Genomic DNA, 14,426 nt, shown 5'->3' on the forward strand with positions numbered 1-14,426 from the left:
AGGGATTTTCACCTGCCCCGAGATGACTGTGTGTTGTATCACCTTCATCATTATCATTCATCCCCATTATTGTCAGAGGAAGGCAATGGCAAACCACCTACATTAGGACCTTGCCTAGTATGGCAGCGCGGGTCTCCCGCATCATTCCCCTATGCTCTGTCAAGAAGCAAGGGACTTCATTTCCATTTCCATTCTGCTTTTATCTTGGAGTAGATAAACTGTCATAGCTACCAGCAACTACTTTTGCACCCTCTTTATTTAACCTTCTTTAAGTCCAGTGTGATACTTTTTAATGGAATTTTTATCCTCTCTCTCTTGCCTCTTCCAACATAAATTTAATTGCATTGTAAACACTCTCTCATGCCTGGCTATGCAAAACTCATCCTGCTCCTACAATGCTTGGAGACTGTGATGCCATATTGTATATAGCAGTGCAATCACTAGATGCGCACTGGAGTTGCCCAGCACTTCAGACGAAAGCTCATCTCTTTGTATTGACCACCATATCCTGCACGGAATCAACTTTGTGGCCCCTACAGTGATCATTGTTTATAATGGATGGAGAAACACCTAACCAAAAGAAAAGCATTATGTCACAGCTCTTGTACCAGAACTGCTGAGCTGGGATGAATGGTTGTCGCCCTTTTACTGAAACTACAGCTTCGCTGGGATGAACAGTTGTCCAGTAAGTGGAGTGAGAGAGAGGAGAAAGAAGATGAGGAGGGAGAGGAAGGGGTGCACCAAAGGCTGTTTAATGGCTGGAAAGTGAGAAAGTGAGGAGACTGGATATAAATGTGCCATAACGAATGCACTGTAACACAGACGCCATCTGTGTAGCAGACTCTGATGTGTTGTGCATTGTGCACCCCTGAGCCATTAGAGGACCCTACAGTGCTCTCTCTCTCTCTCTCTCTCTCTCTCTCTCTCTCTCTCTCTCTCTCGCACACACACACACACACACACACACACACACACACAGATAGAGCAATTATGTCACAGCTCTTGTACCAGAACTGCCGAGCTGGGATGAATGATTGTCGCCCTTTTACTGAAACTACAGCTTTGCTGGGATGAACAGTTGTCCATTAAGTGGAGTGAGAGAGAGGAGAAAGAAGATGAGGAGGGAGAGGAAGGGGTGCACCTAAGGCTGTTTAATGGCTGAAAAGCAAGAAAGTGAGGAGACTGGATACAAATGTGCCATAACGAATGCACCCTCACACAAATAATCATAGTGACACATATGTGTGTGTAAAAAGAGTGAAGTTATGAACATGGGGCAAGGGCTGGAGGTGATTTTGGGACAGAAGATATGGCCAAAGAATTATGGGATTGAAGGTTGTATTGTAAGAACAAATTTCAAGCAAGTAATTCAGAGAATCTGGTACAGTTGGAGGGATGGGGATACAGATGACATAGGTTATTAAACAGCCTTTAAAGTTGAGCACATTTTGCTTGGGAGCATGTTCTGTCACTGGATAGTCAACTTTGCTTTAGACTACTCTTTGGTGATAGCCATTCACTTGAGTGGATAGCTAGTTGATGCTCATGCCCACATAAATGTATATAAAAATGATCCAGGAGAGATGGTTTATTAGAAGAATGCTTTCACACATGCACCTCCCTCAGACAGTATTGGATAAGCTTGTGGCAGGAGTCGAGTAAGAATTGCTACGTGGGTCAATAGAATTGGTCTTGTATAGTGATCTTCCGTAGTGACATGACTCATGTGTCCAGGGGTTGGTAGTAGGAGTGGCACATGGATGGACCAGGATGATTCTTAGATTGGGTGAGCAACTGAACACTACTGCGAGAGGTAAGGAAAGTATTCTGGGTAATGAGTTTTCATTTTCGGGCACAATGAGAAGTTTCTAAAGCTTTCATGAACAGTGATACTGGGTAATGAGTTCAGTTATTATTAAAAGCTTAAAGGGACTGGTTAGAGGATTAGTGGAATGTTGGCTTGACATGAGAGATCTACTTTTGGACTATGTTTGGAGGGTGGGGACTGTGTGAAGGCCTTAACAAGACCTTTGCAAACTCGGTGCTGGATTGTTACCTCCAAGAATTGAGTGCCTCCAGCATGACCTTGCTCTAGGTCCTACTGCTAAAATTTGAATTTTTCTTTGTGTGAGATTGCGTGTGCTACATTCATGTGCTGATTTCAAGTTCTAGATTCAAATATTTTGCTGTTTGTATCACTTCTTCATAATCTTTCACTAAGTGTATCAATACTCATTTGTATTATGGTATATTGTGAAATTTCAAACATTTGTGAGTACTGCAATTAACTCAAACTGTTATTGTCAATTGTAGGCTTAAATGTAAGTGTACTCTTTTAAAATTTTTGAGAATAATAGGACTATCCTCATTCAAAACAACTGTTCTCTAATTTCATTGTTTAATTACATGAAAAACAGATTATTTTTGAGAAATTTTGGACACTTACAACACTATATTTGCATAAGTTAGGAGTGTTGTGGATAATTTACTACATAAGAAGTCACTTTTTGTGACACACAGGTACTGATAAACATTAGACCACCCCCAATTTCAGTAGATATTATTGCAAATAAATTTACATTTCATTTATGTTATTGACGCAGTGTTACGGTTATACGGCATGTATTTAAAACTGTGTAATAATAAACTGTGTCATATATCAAAGATTTGATGAATGGATGCTTAATATAATAATAATAATAATAATAATAATAATAATAAAGAATTTTTGGAAGTTACCATTGTCCTGTGCATAATTTAATTCATAATAATAAATTGTTTCTTGTAATTTAGTTACTGTAGCAGGTGTTGTAACTAACATATTGACTCATTGACTCACATTTAGTTTTCTCTTTCAAGAGGAATATATTACCTACAGTTGTAAATTAACTCTATTTTGGAGTTTGTTAGGAGCTATAATTAACATTTAGAATGTTTTATGAAACTAGTAATATTTACCACAGGTAATGTAAATACTGTCTCGTGTATTTGATAGGGACTTTGTAATTTTTTAGATCAAAAGATTAAAAGTTAGTTAGCAGATTTACTTTAAAGTTATTTGTTCACTGCCAAGTAAAACATTGCACTAGCCACAGCGCAGCTCCACTGTGAATGAATTCTTGAACACAGGATGAGTTACTTGACATTCCCAAGCAGCTGGAAATAGTGCTGACTATTTTCAAATGATTGGCAGGTGCTGTGGATAGGTTTGCAGGAAGAGCTGCTGAGAGTCATGTACCTGTAGTGCCAAAGATACCTCAAGTAATATCCTCTCAAGTGGATGCTGTCTTCTCTGCAGGAAGTGCAGGATCTATCATTACTTATCCTCTTGACTGCAAGTGGCCTTTCACTAGTAGATCTAGGCATCCTGTCCCAGGTGGACAGAGACCAGGGAGGACTCAGGGTGCTATACCAATCCCCCTAACCAACAAGTTCATGTGCTGTCTTTCATTGAAACTGAAATGAGCCAGTGGGACTCACTTCACCTGTTTGGGGGAAACCTGCTTTGTCCAGTGTCAAGAGAAGGCAAATGTAAAAGGATACAGACCAATTAATCATCAGCAGTTCAAACATATGGTGAATAATGGTACCTCTTACGAAAATGATAGCAAGGGACGGAAAGAAATACCGGGTGCACTCATTGTGTCGTCGTAACTGCCGTCCGCTTCACGTCTGCTGTGCAGCGAGCTACCTTAATTTAAGTATTAACTGTATTTTTCTTACTTGTCACTTTTTCTTCTGTGAGTTTTTGCTTTTAGGAAGCTTTGTCGAGTGTTAGTAATAGTGTTCATAGATTTCGTGTTTGTTTTGAATACAGTCAGAGAGAGTCCCTTTAGTCAACCATAGTGCCAATAGTGTTAGTGTTTGTTTTCAATACAGTCCATAGACAAGTAGTGCTATTTTCATTGTTTTCTACAAGAAGTGGCTAGCAACCACAATTTAGTCAACAATCAGCCGCCTTTAGTGAATTAGCAGTCTAGTTAAAAGTTGATTAACTCTCTACAGTAAACTGATTTCTTAGAATAGATAGGATGTGTGACTGATGTGTACGGTCGCAGGAGGAGCTGGCCACTGTTCGCGAACAGCTGAGCGTGTTGATGGCCGCGATCAGCCGTCTTCAGGCTGCTGCCTCAGAGTGTAGCGGCAGTGGGGAGTCAGGTGCGTCACATGGTACACCCCAGGTGTTACATGCTTCACCCACTGTCCCTGCTGTCGAGACATCTTCGCGGGTACCGGGCACTGTTGGGCCACCCTCTCCCCAAGGGGAGTGGCGGGTTCAGCGGCGTTCGTGGCGCACGAGGCGGAGGGTAAATGTGGAGGCTGGCCGTGTGGCATCGCCCGCTCTGCCTGTGAGTGGACATGTGGCCGCTCCTTCAGCAAGGTCCAAGCAGGCACACGGGGGGAGGGGTTTATTAGTTATTGGGAGCTCCAACGTTAGGCGGGTGATGGAGCCCCTTAGGGAAATAGCGGAAAGGTCAGGGAAGAAGGCCAGTGTTCACTCTGTCAGCTTGCCGGGGGGTCTCATCTGAGATGTGGAGGAGGCCCTGCCAGCGGCGATAGAGAGCACTGGGTGCACCCGACTGCAAATTGTTGCTCATGTCGGCACCAATGACTCCTGCCGTCTGGGTTCAGAGGTCATCCTCAGTTCGTACAGGCAGTTGGCGGAATTGGTGAAGGCGGAAAGCCTCGCTTGTGGGGTGGAATCAGAGATAACTATTTGTAGTATCATTCCCAGAACCGATCGCGGTCCTCTGGTTTGGAGCCGAGTGGAAGGCTTAAACCAGAGGCTCAGACGATTCTGCGGAGATCTGGGGTGCAAATTTCTTGACCTCCGCTATCAGGTGGAGAAATGTAGGGTCCCCCTGAATAGGTCAGGCGTGCACTACATGCCAGAAGCGGCTACAAGGGTAGCGGAGTACGTGTGTTGTGCACATAGGGGTTTTTTAGGTTAGAGAATTTCCTCCCTAGGCCCGACAAGACACCTCCTTAGACGTGGCAAGGTAGGAGTAGGCAAAATGCAACAGGAAATAACAATATTAATGTGCTAATAGTAAACTGCAGGAGCGTCTATAGAAAGGTCCCAGAACTGCTCTCATTAATAAACAGTCACAACGCCCATATAGTACTAGGGACAGAAAGTTGGCTGAAACCAGACGTAAACAGTAATGAAATCCTAAACTCAGATTGGAATGTATACTGCAGAGACAGGCTGGACAGTGAAGGGGGAGGCGTGTTTATAGCGATAAGAAATGCAATAGTATTGAAGGAAATTGACGGAGATCCGAAATGTAAAATAATTTGGGTGAAGGTCACAGTTAACGCAGGCTCAGACATGGTAATTGGATGTCTCTATAGGCCCCCTGGCTCAGCAGCTGTTGTGGCTGAGCACCTGAAGGATAATTTGGAAAATATTTCGAGTAGATTTCCCCACCATGTTGCAGTTCTGGGTGGAGATTTTAATTTGCTGGATATAGACTGGGAGACTCAAACGTTCATAGCAGGTGGCAGGGACAAAGAATCCAGTGAAATTTTTTAAGTGCTTTATCTGAAAACTACCTTGAGCAGTTAAACAGAGAACTGACCTTCTGGTGACAAACACCCCTGAACTATTTGAAACAGTTAACGCAGAACAGGGAATCAGCGATCATAAAGCGGTTACTGCATCGATGATTTCAGCTGTAAATAGATTGTCGCACAGATGACAAAATGGTATATATTGAAATAGATGACAGAGGGATAGAGAAACAATTAAAATTGCTCAAAAGAGGAAAGGCCACTGGACCTGATGGGATACCAGTTTGATTTTACACAGAGTATGAGAAGGAACTCACCGCCCTTCTTGCAGCGGTGTACCGTAGGTCGTTAGAAGAGCGTAGCATTCCAAAGCATTGGAAAAGGACACAGGTCATCCCCGTTTTCAAGAAGGGAAGTCGAACAGATGTGCAGAACTATTATAGACCTATATCTCTAACGTCGATCAGTTGTAGAATTTTGGAACACGTATTATGTTCGAGTATAATGACTTTTCTGGAGACTAGAAATCTACTCTGTAGGAATCAGCATCGGTTTAGAAAAAGACGGTCGTGTGAAAGCCCGCGCTATTCGTCCATGAGACTCAGAGGGCCATAGTCGTGGGTTCACAGGTAGATGCCGTGTTTATTGACTTCCGCAAGGCATTCGATACAGTTCCCCACAGTCATTTAATGAACAAAGTAAGAGCATATGGACTATCAGACCAATTATGTGATTGGATTGAAGAGTTTCTAGATAACAGAACGCAGCACGTCATTCTCAATGGAGAGAAGTCTTCCGAAGTAAGAGTGATTTCAGGTGTGCCGCAGGGAGTGTCATAGGACCGTTACTATTCACAATATACATAAATGACCTTGTGGATGACATCAGAAGTTCACTGAGGCTTTTTGCAGATGATGCTGTGGCGTATCGAGCGGTTGTAACAATGAAAAATTGTACTGAAATGCAGGAGGATCTGCAGCGAATTGACGCATGGTGCAGGGAATGGCAATTCAATCTCAATGTAGAAAAGTGTAATGTGCTGCGAATACATAGAAAGATAGATCCCTTATCATTTAGCTACAAAATAGCAGTTCAGCAACTGGAAGCAGTTAATTCCATAAATTATCTGGGAGTATGCATTAGGAGTGATTTAAAATGGAATGATCATATAAAGTTGATCGTCGGTAAAGCAGATGCCAGACTGAGATTCATTGGAAGAATCCTAAGAAAATGCAATTCGAAAACAAAGGAAGTAGTTTACATTTCGCTTATTCACCCACTGCTTTAATACTGCTCAGCAGTGTGGGATCCGTACCAGATAGGGTTGATAGAAGAGATAGAGAGGATCCAACAGAGAGCAGCGCGCTTCGTTACAGGATCATTTAGTAATCGCGAAAGTGTTATGGAGATGATAGATAAACTCCAGTGGAATACTCTGCAGGAGAGATGCTCAGTAGCTCAGTACGGGCTTTTGTTAAAGTTTCGAGAACATACCTTCACCAAAGAGTCAAGCAGTATATTGCTCCCTCCTATGTATATCTCGCGAAGAGATCATGAGGATAAAATCAGAGAGATTAGATCCCACACAGAAGCATACTGACAATCCTTCTTTCCACGAACAATACGAGACTGGAATAGAAGGGAGAACCGATAGAGGTACTCAGGGTACCCTCCACCACACACCGTCAGGTGGCTTGCGGAGTATGGATGTAGATGTAGATGTAGATTGTATATGCCAGGTATGGGAGCGTCATAGGCACTCATTTCAACAAATGTGGCCTGTTGTCTGGGCTCCAAAGTCATGCTTGGATCATTCCAGCAACTGGCAAAGAAGGCTGATAAGATCCACCTTGCACACTGAGTTTCAACAGGGCTCACAATTTGTAGCATTGTCCCCAGGACTGATCGTGGCTCCCTACTTCTGACTCAGGTGGAAGGACTGAGCACAGACTTCAAGGGTTCTGTGACTTACTGGACTTGTGCCATAGGACTGAGAACTGTGGAGTCCCCATAAGTGGGTCAAGTGTTCACTATACAACAGAGGCTGCTATCCAGGTAGCTGACTGTGTGTGATGTGCATGGAAGGTTTTTTTTGTATTGGGCAACTTTCCATCCAGTCCAGATAATATATGTGTAAACTCCAAATTAATGGCTCCTATAGATGAGATATTAAAATTCTAGCAGTTAACTGCTGAAGCATTCACAACACAATATTAGGTGCAGAAAGCTGGCTGAAAGCTGAATTTGATATCAGTGAGATATTTGGGGAAAATTTAAGTGTTTATTGAAAGGATAAGCTAATAAGAAATGGAAATGGTGTATTTACCACAGTACCGAAGATACCTCGAATCCAATGAGATAGAAACTGGAGCTGCATGCAAGATTATTTGGACAAGCCACAGTATCATGGGTGGGCACAAAATGATAACTGGATCCTTCTGTTGCCCACAAAACTCACCTCCTGAAGTAACCAAAAGCTTTAGAGAAAATCTCAGTTCACTTGCACATAAGCTCCCCAATCATACTGTAATCTGCAGACACTTTAATCATCCAACAATCAATTGGGAAAAATTACAGTTTAGTTAGTGGTGGATACAATAAGCTAAATGCCTTCTCTGAAAACTATCTAGATCAGATAGTTCTCAACCACACTCGTGATGGAAATATATTGAATCTAATGGCAACAAATGGACCTCACCTCTTTGAAGATGTCCGCATTGAAACTGGTATCAGTGATGTGGTTGTGGCAACAATGAGTACCAAAGTAGAAAGGACAACTAAAACAAGTAGAAAGATCTACACTCCTTGAAATTGAAATAAGAACACCGTGAATTCATTGTCCCAGGAAGGGGAAACTTTATTGACACATTCCTGGGGTCAGATACATCACATGATCACACTGACAAAACCACAGGCACATAGACACAGGCAACAGAGCATGCACAATGTCGGCACTAGTACAGTGTATATCCACCTTTCGCAGCAATGCAGGCTGCTATTCTCCCATGGAGACGATTGTAGAGATGCTGGATGTAGTCCTGTGGAACGGCTTGCCATGCCATTTCCACCTGGCGCCTCAGTTGGACCAGCGTTCGTGCTGGACGTGCAGACCGCATGAGACGACGCTTCATCCAGTCCCAAACATGCTCAATGGGGGACAGATCCGGAGATCTTGCTGGCCAGGGTAGTTGACTTACACCTTCTAGACCATGTTGGGTGGCACGGGATACATGCGGACGTGCATTGTCCTGTTGGAACAGCAAGTTCCCTTGCCGGTCTAGGAATGGTAGAACGATGGGTTCGATGACGGTTTGGATGTACCGTGCACTATTCAGTGTCCCCTCGACGATCACCAGTGGTGTACGGCCAGTGTAGGAGATCGCTCCCCACACCATGATGCCGGGTGTTGGCCCTGTGTGCCTCGGTCGTATGCAGTCCTGATTGTGGCGCTCACCTGCACGGCGCCAAACACGCATACAACCATCATTGGCACCAAGGCAGAAGCAACTCTCATCGCTGAAGACGACACATCTCCATTCATCCCTCCATTCACGCCTGTCGCGACACCACTGGAGGCGGGCTGCACGATGTTGGGGCGTGAGCGGAAGACAGCCTAACGGTGTGCGGGACCGTAGCCCAGCTTCATGGAGACGGTTGCGAATGGTCCTCGCCGATACCCCAGGAGCAACAGTGTCCCTAATTTGCTGGAAAGTGGCGGTGCGGTCCCCTACGGCACTGCGTAGGATCCTACGGTCTTGGCGTGCATCCGTGCGTCGCTGCGGTCCGGTCCCAGGTCGACGGGCACATGCACCTTCCGCCGACCACTGGCGACAACATCGATGTACTGTGGAGACCTCACGCCCCACGTGTTGAGCAATTCGGCGGTACGTCCACCCGGCCTCCTGCATGCCCACTATACGCCCTCGCTCAAAGTCAGTCAACTGCACATACGGTTCACGTCCACGCTGTCGCGGCATGCTACCAGTGTTAAAGACTGCGATGGAGCTCCGTATGCCACGGCAAACTGGCTGACACTGACGGCGGCGGTGCACAAATGCTGCGCAGCTAGCGCCATTCGACGGCCAACACCGCGGTTCCTGGTGTGTCCGCTGTGCCGTGCGTGTGATCATTGCTTGTACAGCCCTCTCGCAGTGTCCGGAGCAAGTATGGTGGGTCTGACACACCGGTGTCAATGTGTTCTTTTTTCCATTTCCAGGAGTGTATATGTTTGGGAAACAAGATAAAAGTCAGTAGTGTCCTATCTTAGTGAGGAACTTGAAACTTTTGGCACATGACATGTGAACGCGAAGGAACTATGGCTCAAATTTAGAAGAATAGGTGACCATGCACTGGATATGTACCCAGTACAACAGTTCATAATGGGAGGGACCCCCCTTGGTATTCAGTCAGTGTAAAGAAGCTTCTAAGGAAAAAGAGACCACTGCCTAACTGACATAAAATAAAGCATTGTGCTACAGATGTTTGCTCAGCATATTACATGGGCATGACCACTAACCAACTGTCAACTTGAATGAATGCAGCCTCTAAATAATGACCAAGAGCAGAATTGACCCAGTGACAGAAGACTTTGCTGAGTATAAAATTCTCAATTTCAATGGATGCTTCACAATATGTCCATCAGGATCCACTCACCTTCTTCCATCCTCTCCCCCAAACCCCCATCCAACTTTTCCACCAATATCATCTTCAGTGGATTATGTAGGTGGAAAGTGTCCTTACAGTTCAGAAACCTTCCAGGCCTTAATGTCCACTAGCCTCTGTGCCACACTCATCTGCACCCTGTCCCCACACCTCCAACTTCATTGTTTCTACACCCACACCCACACCCACAACCTCCCCCCCCCCCCACACATACACACACACATACACACACACACACTTTCTCCTCAGTCTCCATCTTGTTCTCGCTCTGTTCCATCCTCCACTTCACTGTGCGCTAATTGTAACTCTCCCCCAGACTACATCAGTGTGAGCTCACTGATGGCTTGCTCCTCTCCCATGTTCTTGCTGTATATCATTCCAAAAGTAAATAATTTTTTACCTTTCTATATTTTTCTGTCCACTGCTGCTTGGTGAGAGGATTTTTTTGCTGACCATACTAATTGTTTTATGTTACCTTTGTTTTATCTTACCTTCAAGATGTGTATTTCCAAGTGCTGCTTATAGATGCAATTTAAAAAAATCCTATCTTTGGAGCTGAGTAGGGTGGGGAAGGTTTGTAAAGGAGAGGTAGCTCAGTCAGGCATCAGGCATGAAATGTGAATAAACCAGTAAATTAACTGGGTTAACTGGGAGTAATTCTTCCCTTAAGATCTTGAGTCACAGGTAGGCACAACAAAAAGACAGTCACAAATAAGCTTTAGGCCAACAAGGCCAGAAACTGTGCAGTTGCGTGCATCTGAGTTTGTGTGTGTGTGTGTGTGTGTGTGTGTGTGTGTGTGTGTGTGTGTGTGTGTGTGTGTGTGTGTGTGTGTGTGTCATCTATTTTGATGAATGCCATACTGGCAGAAAGCTTATTTGTGACAGTCTTTTTGTTGTGTCTATCTGCGAGTCAGCATTTCCACTTGATATGGTGAGTGGCAACTTTCCTTTTCATAATACTGTTACATTCCATCCTGGATTTTCCATTGTTTGATTTTTCCATTAAGATCTTTTATTTATGTTACAGGTATGTCAATGAAAGACAACAGCTGAAAGGAACCATGGTCAATGTACTCTACTCGACACCATCATGTTATCTGAAAGCAGTAAATGAAGCTAATGTTACTTGGCCATTAAAATATGATGATTTCTTTCCTTATGGTTCAGATTATCACTCGTACTGGACTGGTTTCTACACTTCACGACCGAACCTCAAATATTTTGAGAGGTTAGGAAACAACTATCTGCAGGTATTGATCCACAGACTATATTTATGATAAAGAAGAACTCACCATTCTAGTGACCTCAATACATTATTCTGGCTGGCATATGTTCAAGAAAAGTAATAGCCATTCTAGTGACCTCAATACATTATTCTCTCTGGCATTTGTTCAAGAAAAGTCACAAATATTCTACTATTTTGTGATTCAAAAGAGACTAATGGGAGAGATTCTTCAATACAAGCAAACAAGCATAAACTCCCTTAATGATCATGATTCTGTTATGCAAGTGTTGCCTGTTTGTCCTAGATCTAACTATTCCACTCTTCACATGCTGTACAAAATATTTGCTTGTCTACCTGCATCTATTGCTACAGGGGAAAGAAGTTTTTCAACACTGGAGCGAGCAAAGATATGCCAGAGGTTGACAATGAAGGAGGATTGACTTAATAGCTTAGCTCTGTTGAACGCTCTCCCTGACACTGATTGCCCTATTGATGCTGTAATTAACCAATTTGCCAGGAACAATAGGCGCATAAATTCATCATTTAAGAAAGAGAACCACAATTGTAACTTTTTTATGTCACAAGATTGCATTGTCTTGTATATGTGTGTAATCAGAAAAAAAACTTTCTTTAACTTTGCATATGACTTGATTATTTTTTACTATGGTAAAAGTAAAGGTAGCTCAAGATACCTTTTGTGCCCCCTCCTTGTTCTACGGATCGGAGCGTGGAATGTCAGATCCCTTAATCGGGCAGGTAGGTTAGAAAATTTAAAAAGGGAAATGGATAGGTTAAAGTTAGATATAGTGGGAATTAGTGAGGTTCAGTGGCAGAAGGAACAAGACTTCTGGTCAGGTGACTGCAGGGTTATAAACACAAAATCAAATAGGGGTAATGCAGGAGTAGGTTTAATAATGAATAGGAAAATAGGAATGCGGGTAAGCTACTACAAACAGCATAGTGAACGCATTATTGTGGCCAAGATAGATACGAAGCCCACACCTACTACAGTAGTACAAGTTTATATGCCAACTAGCTCTGCATATGATGAAGAAATTGAAGAAATGTATGATGAAATAAAAGAAATTATTCAGATAGTGAAGGGTGACGAAAATTTAATAGTCATGGGTGACTGGAATTCGGTAGTAGGAAAAGGGAGAGAAGGAAACGTAGTAGGTGAATATGGATTGGGGCTAAGAAATGAAAGAGGAAGCCGCCTGGTAGAATTTTGCACAGAGCACAACTTACTCATAGCTAACACTTGGTTCAAGAATCATAAAAGAAGGCTGTATACATGGAAGAAGCCTGGAGATACTGACAGGTTTCAGATAGATTATATAATGGTAAGACAGAGATTTAGGAACCAGGTTTTAAATTGTAAGATATTTCCAGGGGCAGATGTGGACTCTGACCACAATCTATTGGTTATGACCTGTAGATTAAAACTGAAGAAACTGCAAAAAGGTGGGAATTTAAGGAGATGGGACCTGGATAAACTGAAAGAACCAGAGGTTGTACAGAGTTTCAGGGAGAGCATAAGGGAACAATTGACAGGAATTGGAGAAAGAAATACAGTAGAAGAAGAATGGGTAGCTTTGAGGGATGAAGTAGTGAGGGCAGCAGTGGATCAAGTAGGTAAAAAGACGAGGGCTAGTAGAAATCCTTGGGTAACAGAAGAAATATTGAATTTAATTGATGAAAGGAGGAAATATAAAAATGCAGTAAATGAAGCAGGCAAAAAGGAATACAAACATCTCAAAAATGAGATCGACAGGAAGTGCAAAATGGCTAAGCAGGGATGGCTAGAGGACAAATGTAAGGATGTAGAGGCTTATCTCACTAGGGGTAAGATAGATACTGCCTACAGGAAAATTAAAGAGATCTTTGGAGATAAGAGAACCACTTGTATGAACATCAAGAGCTCAGATGGAAACCCAGTTCTAAGCAAAGAAGGGAAAGCAGAAAGGTGGAAGGAATATATAGAGGTCCTATATAAGGGCGATGTACTTGAGGACAATATTATGGAAATGGAAGAGGATGTAGATGAAGACGAAATGGGAGATACGATACTGCGTGAAGAGTTTGACAGAGCAATGAAAGACCTGAGTCGAAACAAGGCCCCCGGAGTAGACAACATTCCATTGGAGCTACTGACGGCCTTGGGAGAGCCCGTCAAGACAAAACTCTACCATCTGGTGAGCAAGATGTATGAAACAGGTGAAATACCCTCAGACTTCAAGAAGAATATAATAATTCCAATCCCAAAGAAAGCAGGTGTTGACAGATGTGAAAATTACCAAACTATCAGTTTAATAAGTCACAGCTGCAAAATACTAATACGAATTCTTTACAGACGAATGGAAAACCTAGTAGAAGCCAACCTCGGGGAAGATCAGTTTGGATTCCGTAGAAGTGTTGGAACATGTGAGGCAATACTGACCCTACGACTTATCTTAGAAGCTAGATTAAGGAAAGGCAAACCTATGTTTCTAGCATTTGTAGACTTAGAGAAAGGTTTTGACAATGTTGACTGGAATACTCTCTTTCAAATTCTAAAGGTGTCAGGGGTAAAATACAGGGAGCGAAAGGCTATTTACAGTTTGTACAGAAAGCAGATGGCAGTTATAAGAGTCGAGGGGCATGAAAGGGAAGCAGTGGTTGGGAAGGGAGTGAGACAGGGTTGTAGCCTCTCCCCGATGTTATTCAATCTGTATATTGAGCAAGCAGTGAAGGAAACAAAAGTAAAATTTGGAGTAGGTATTAAAATCCATGGAGAAGAAATAAAAACTTTGAAGTTTGCCGATGACATTGTAATTCTGTCAGAGACAGCAAAGGACTTGGAAGAGCAGTTGAACGGAATGGATAGGGTCTTCAAACGAGGATATAAGATGAACATCAACAAAAGCAAAATGAGGATAATGGAATGTAGTCGAGTTAAGTCGGGTGATGTTGAGGGTATTAGATTCGGAAATAAGACACTTACAGTAGTAAAGGAGTTTTGCTATTTGGGGAGCAAAATAACTGA

At 43.0% G+C, this 14,426-nt stretch overlaps 1 protein-coding gene across 1 annotated transcript in view; it reads left to right on the forward strand.

The window, feature by feature from the left end:
- Positions 1–14,426, forward strand: part of LOC126092842 (lysosomal alpha-mannosidase-like) — a 324,038-nt gene that overhangs the window by 173,311 nt on the left and 136,301 nt on the right. Inside the window, exon 9 of the mRNA XM_049908575.1 lies at positions 11,204–11,426. Coding sequence (XP_049764532.1) covers positions 11,204–11,426 — 223 coding nt within the window. The remainder of the gene's footprint in view (positions 1–11,203; positions 11,427–14,426) is intronic.

Source organism: Schistocerca cancellata, chromosome 1 (assembly GCF_023864275.1).
Source record: "Schistocerca cancellata isolate TAMUIC-IGC-003103 chromosome 1, iqSchCanc2.1, whole genome shotgun sequence".
NCBI classification, from domain to species: Eukaryota; Metazoa; Arthropoda; class Insecta; order Orthoptera; family Acrididae; genus Schistocerca; species Schistocerca cancellata.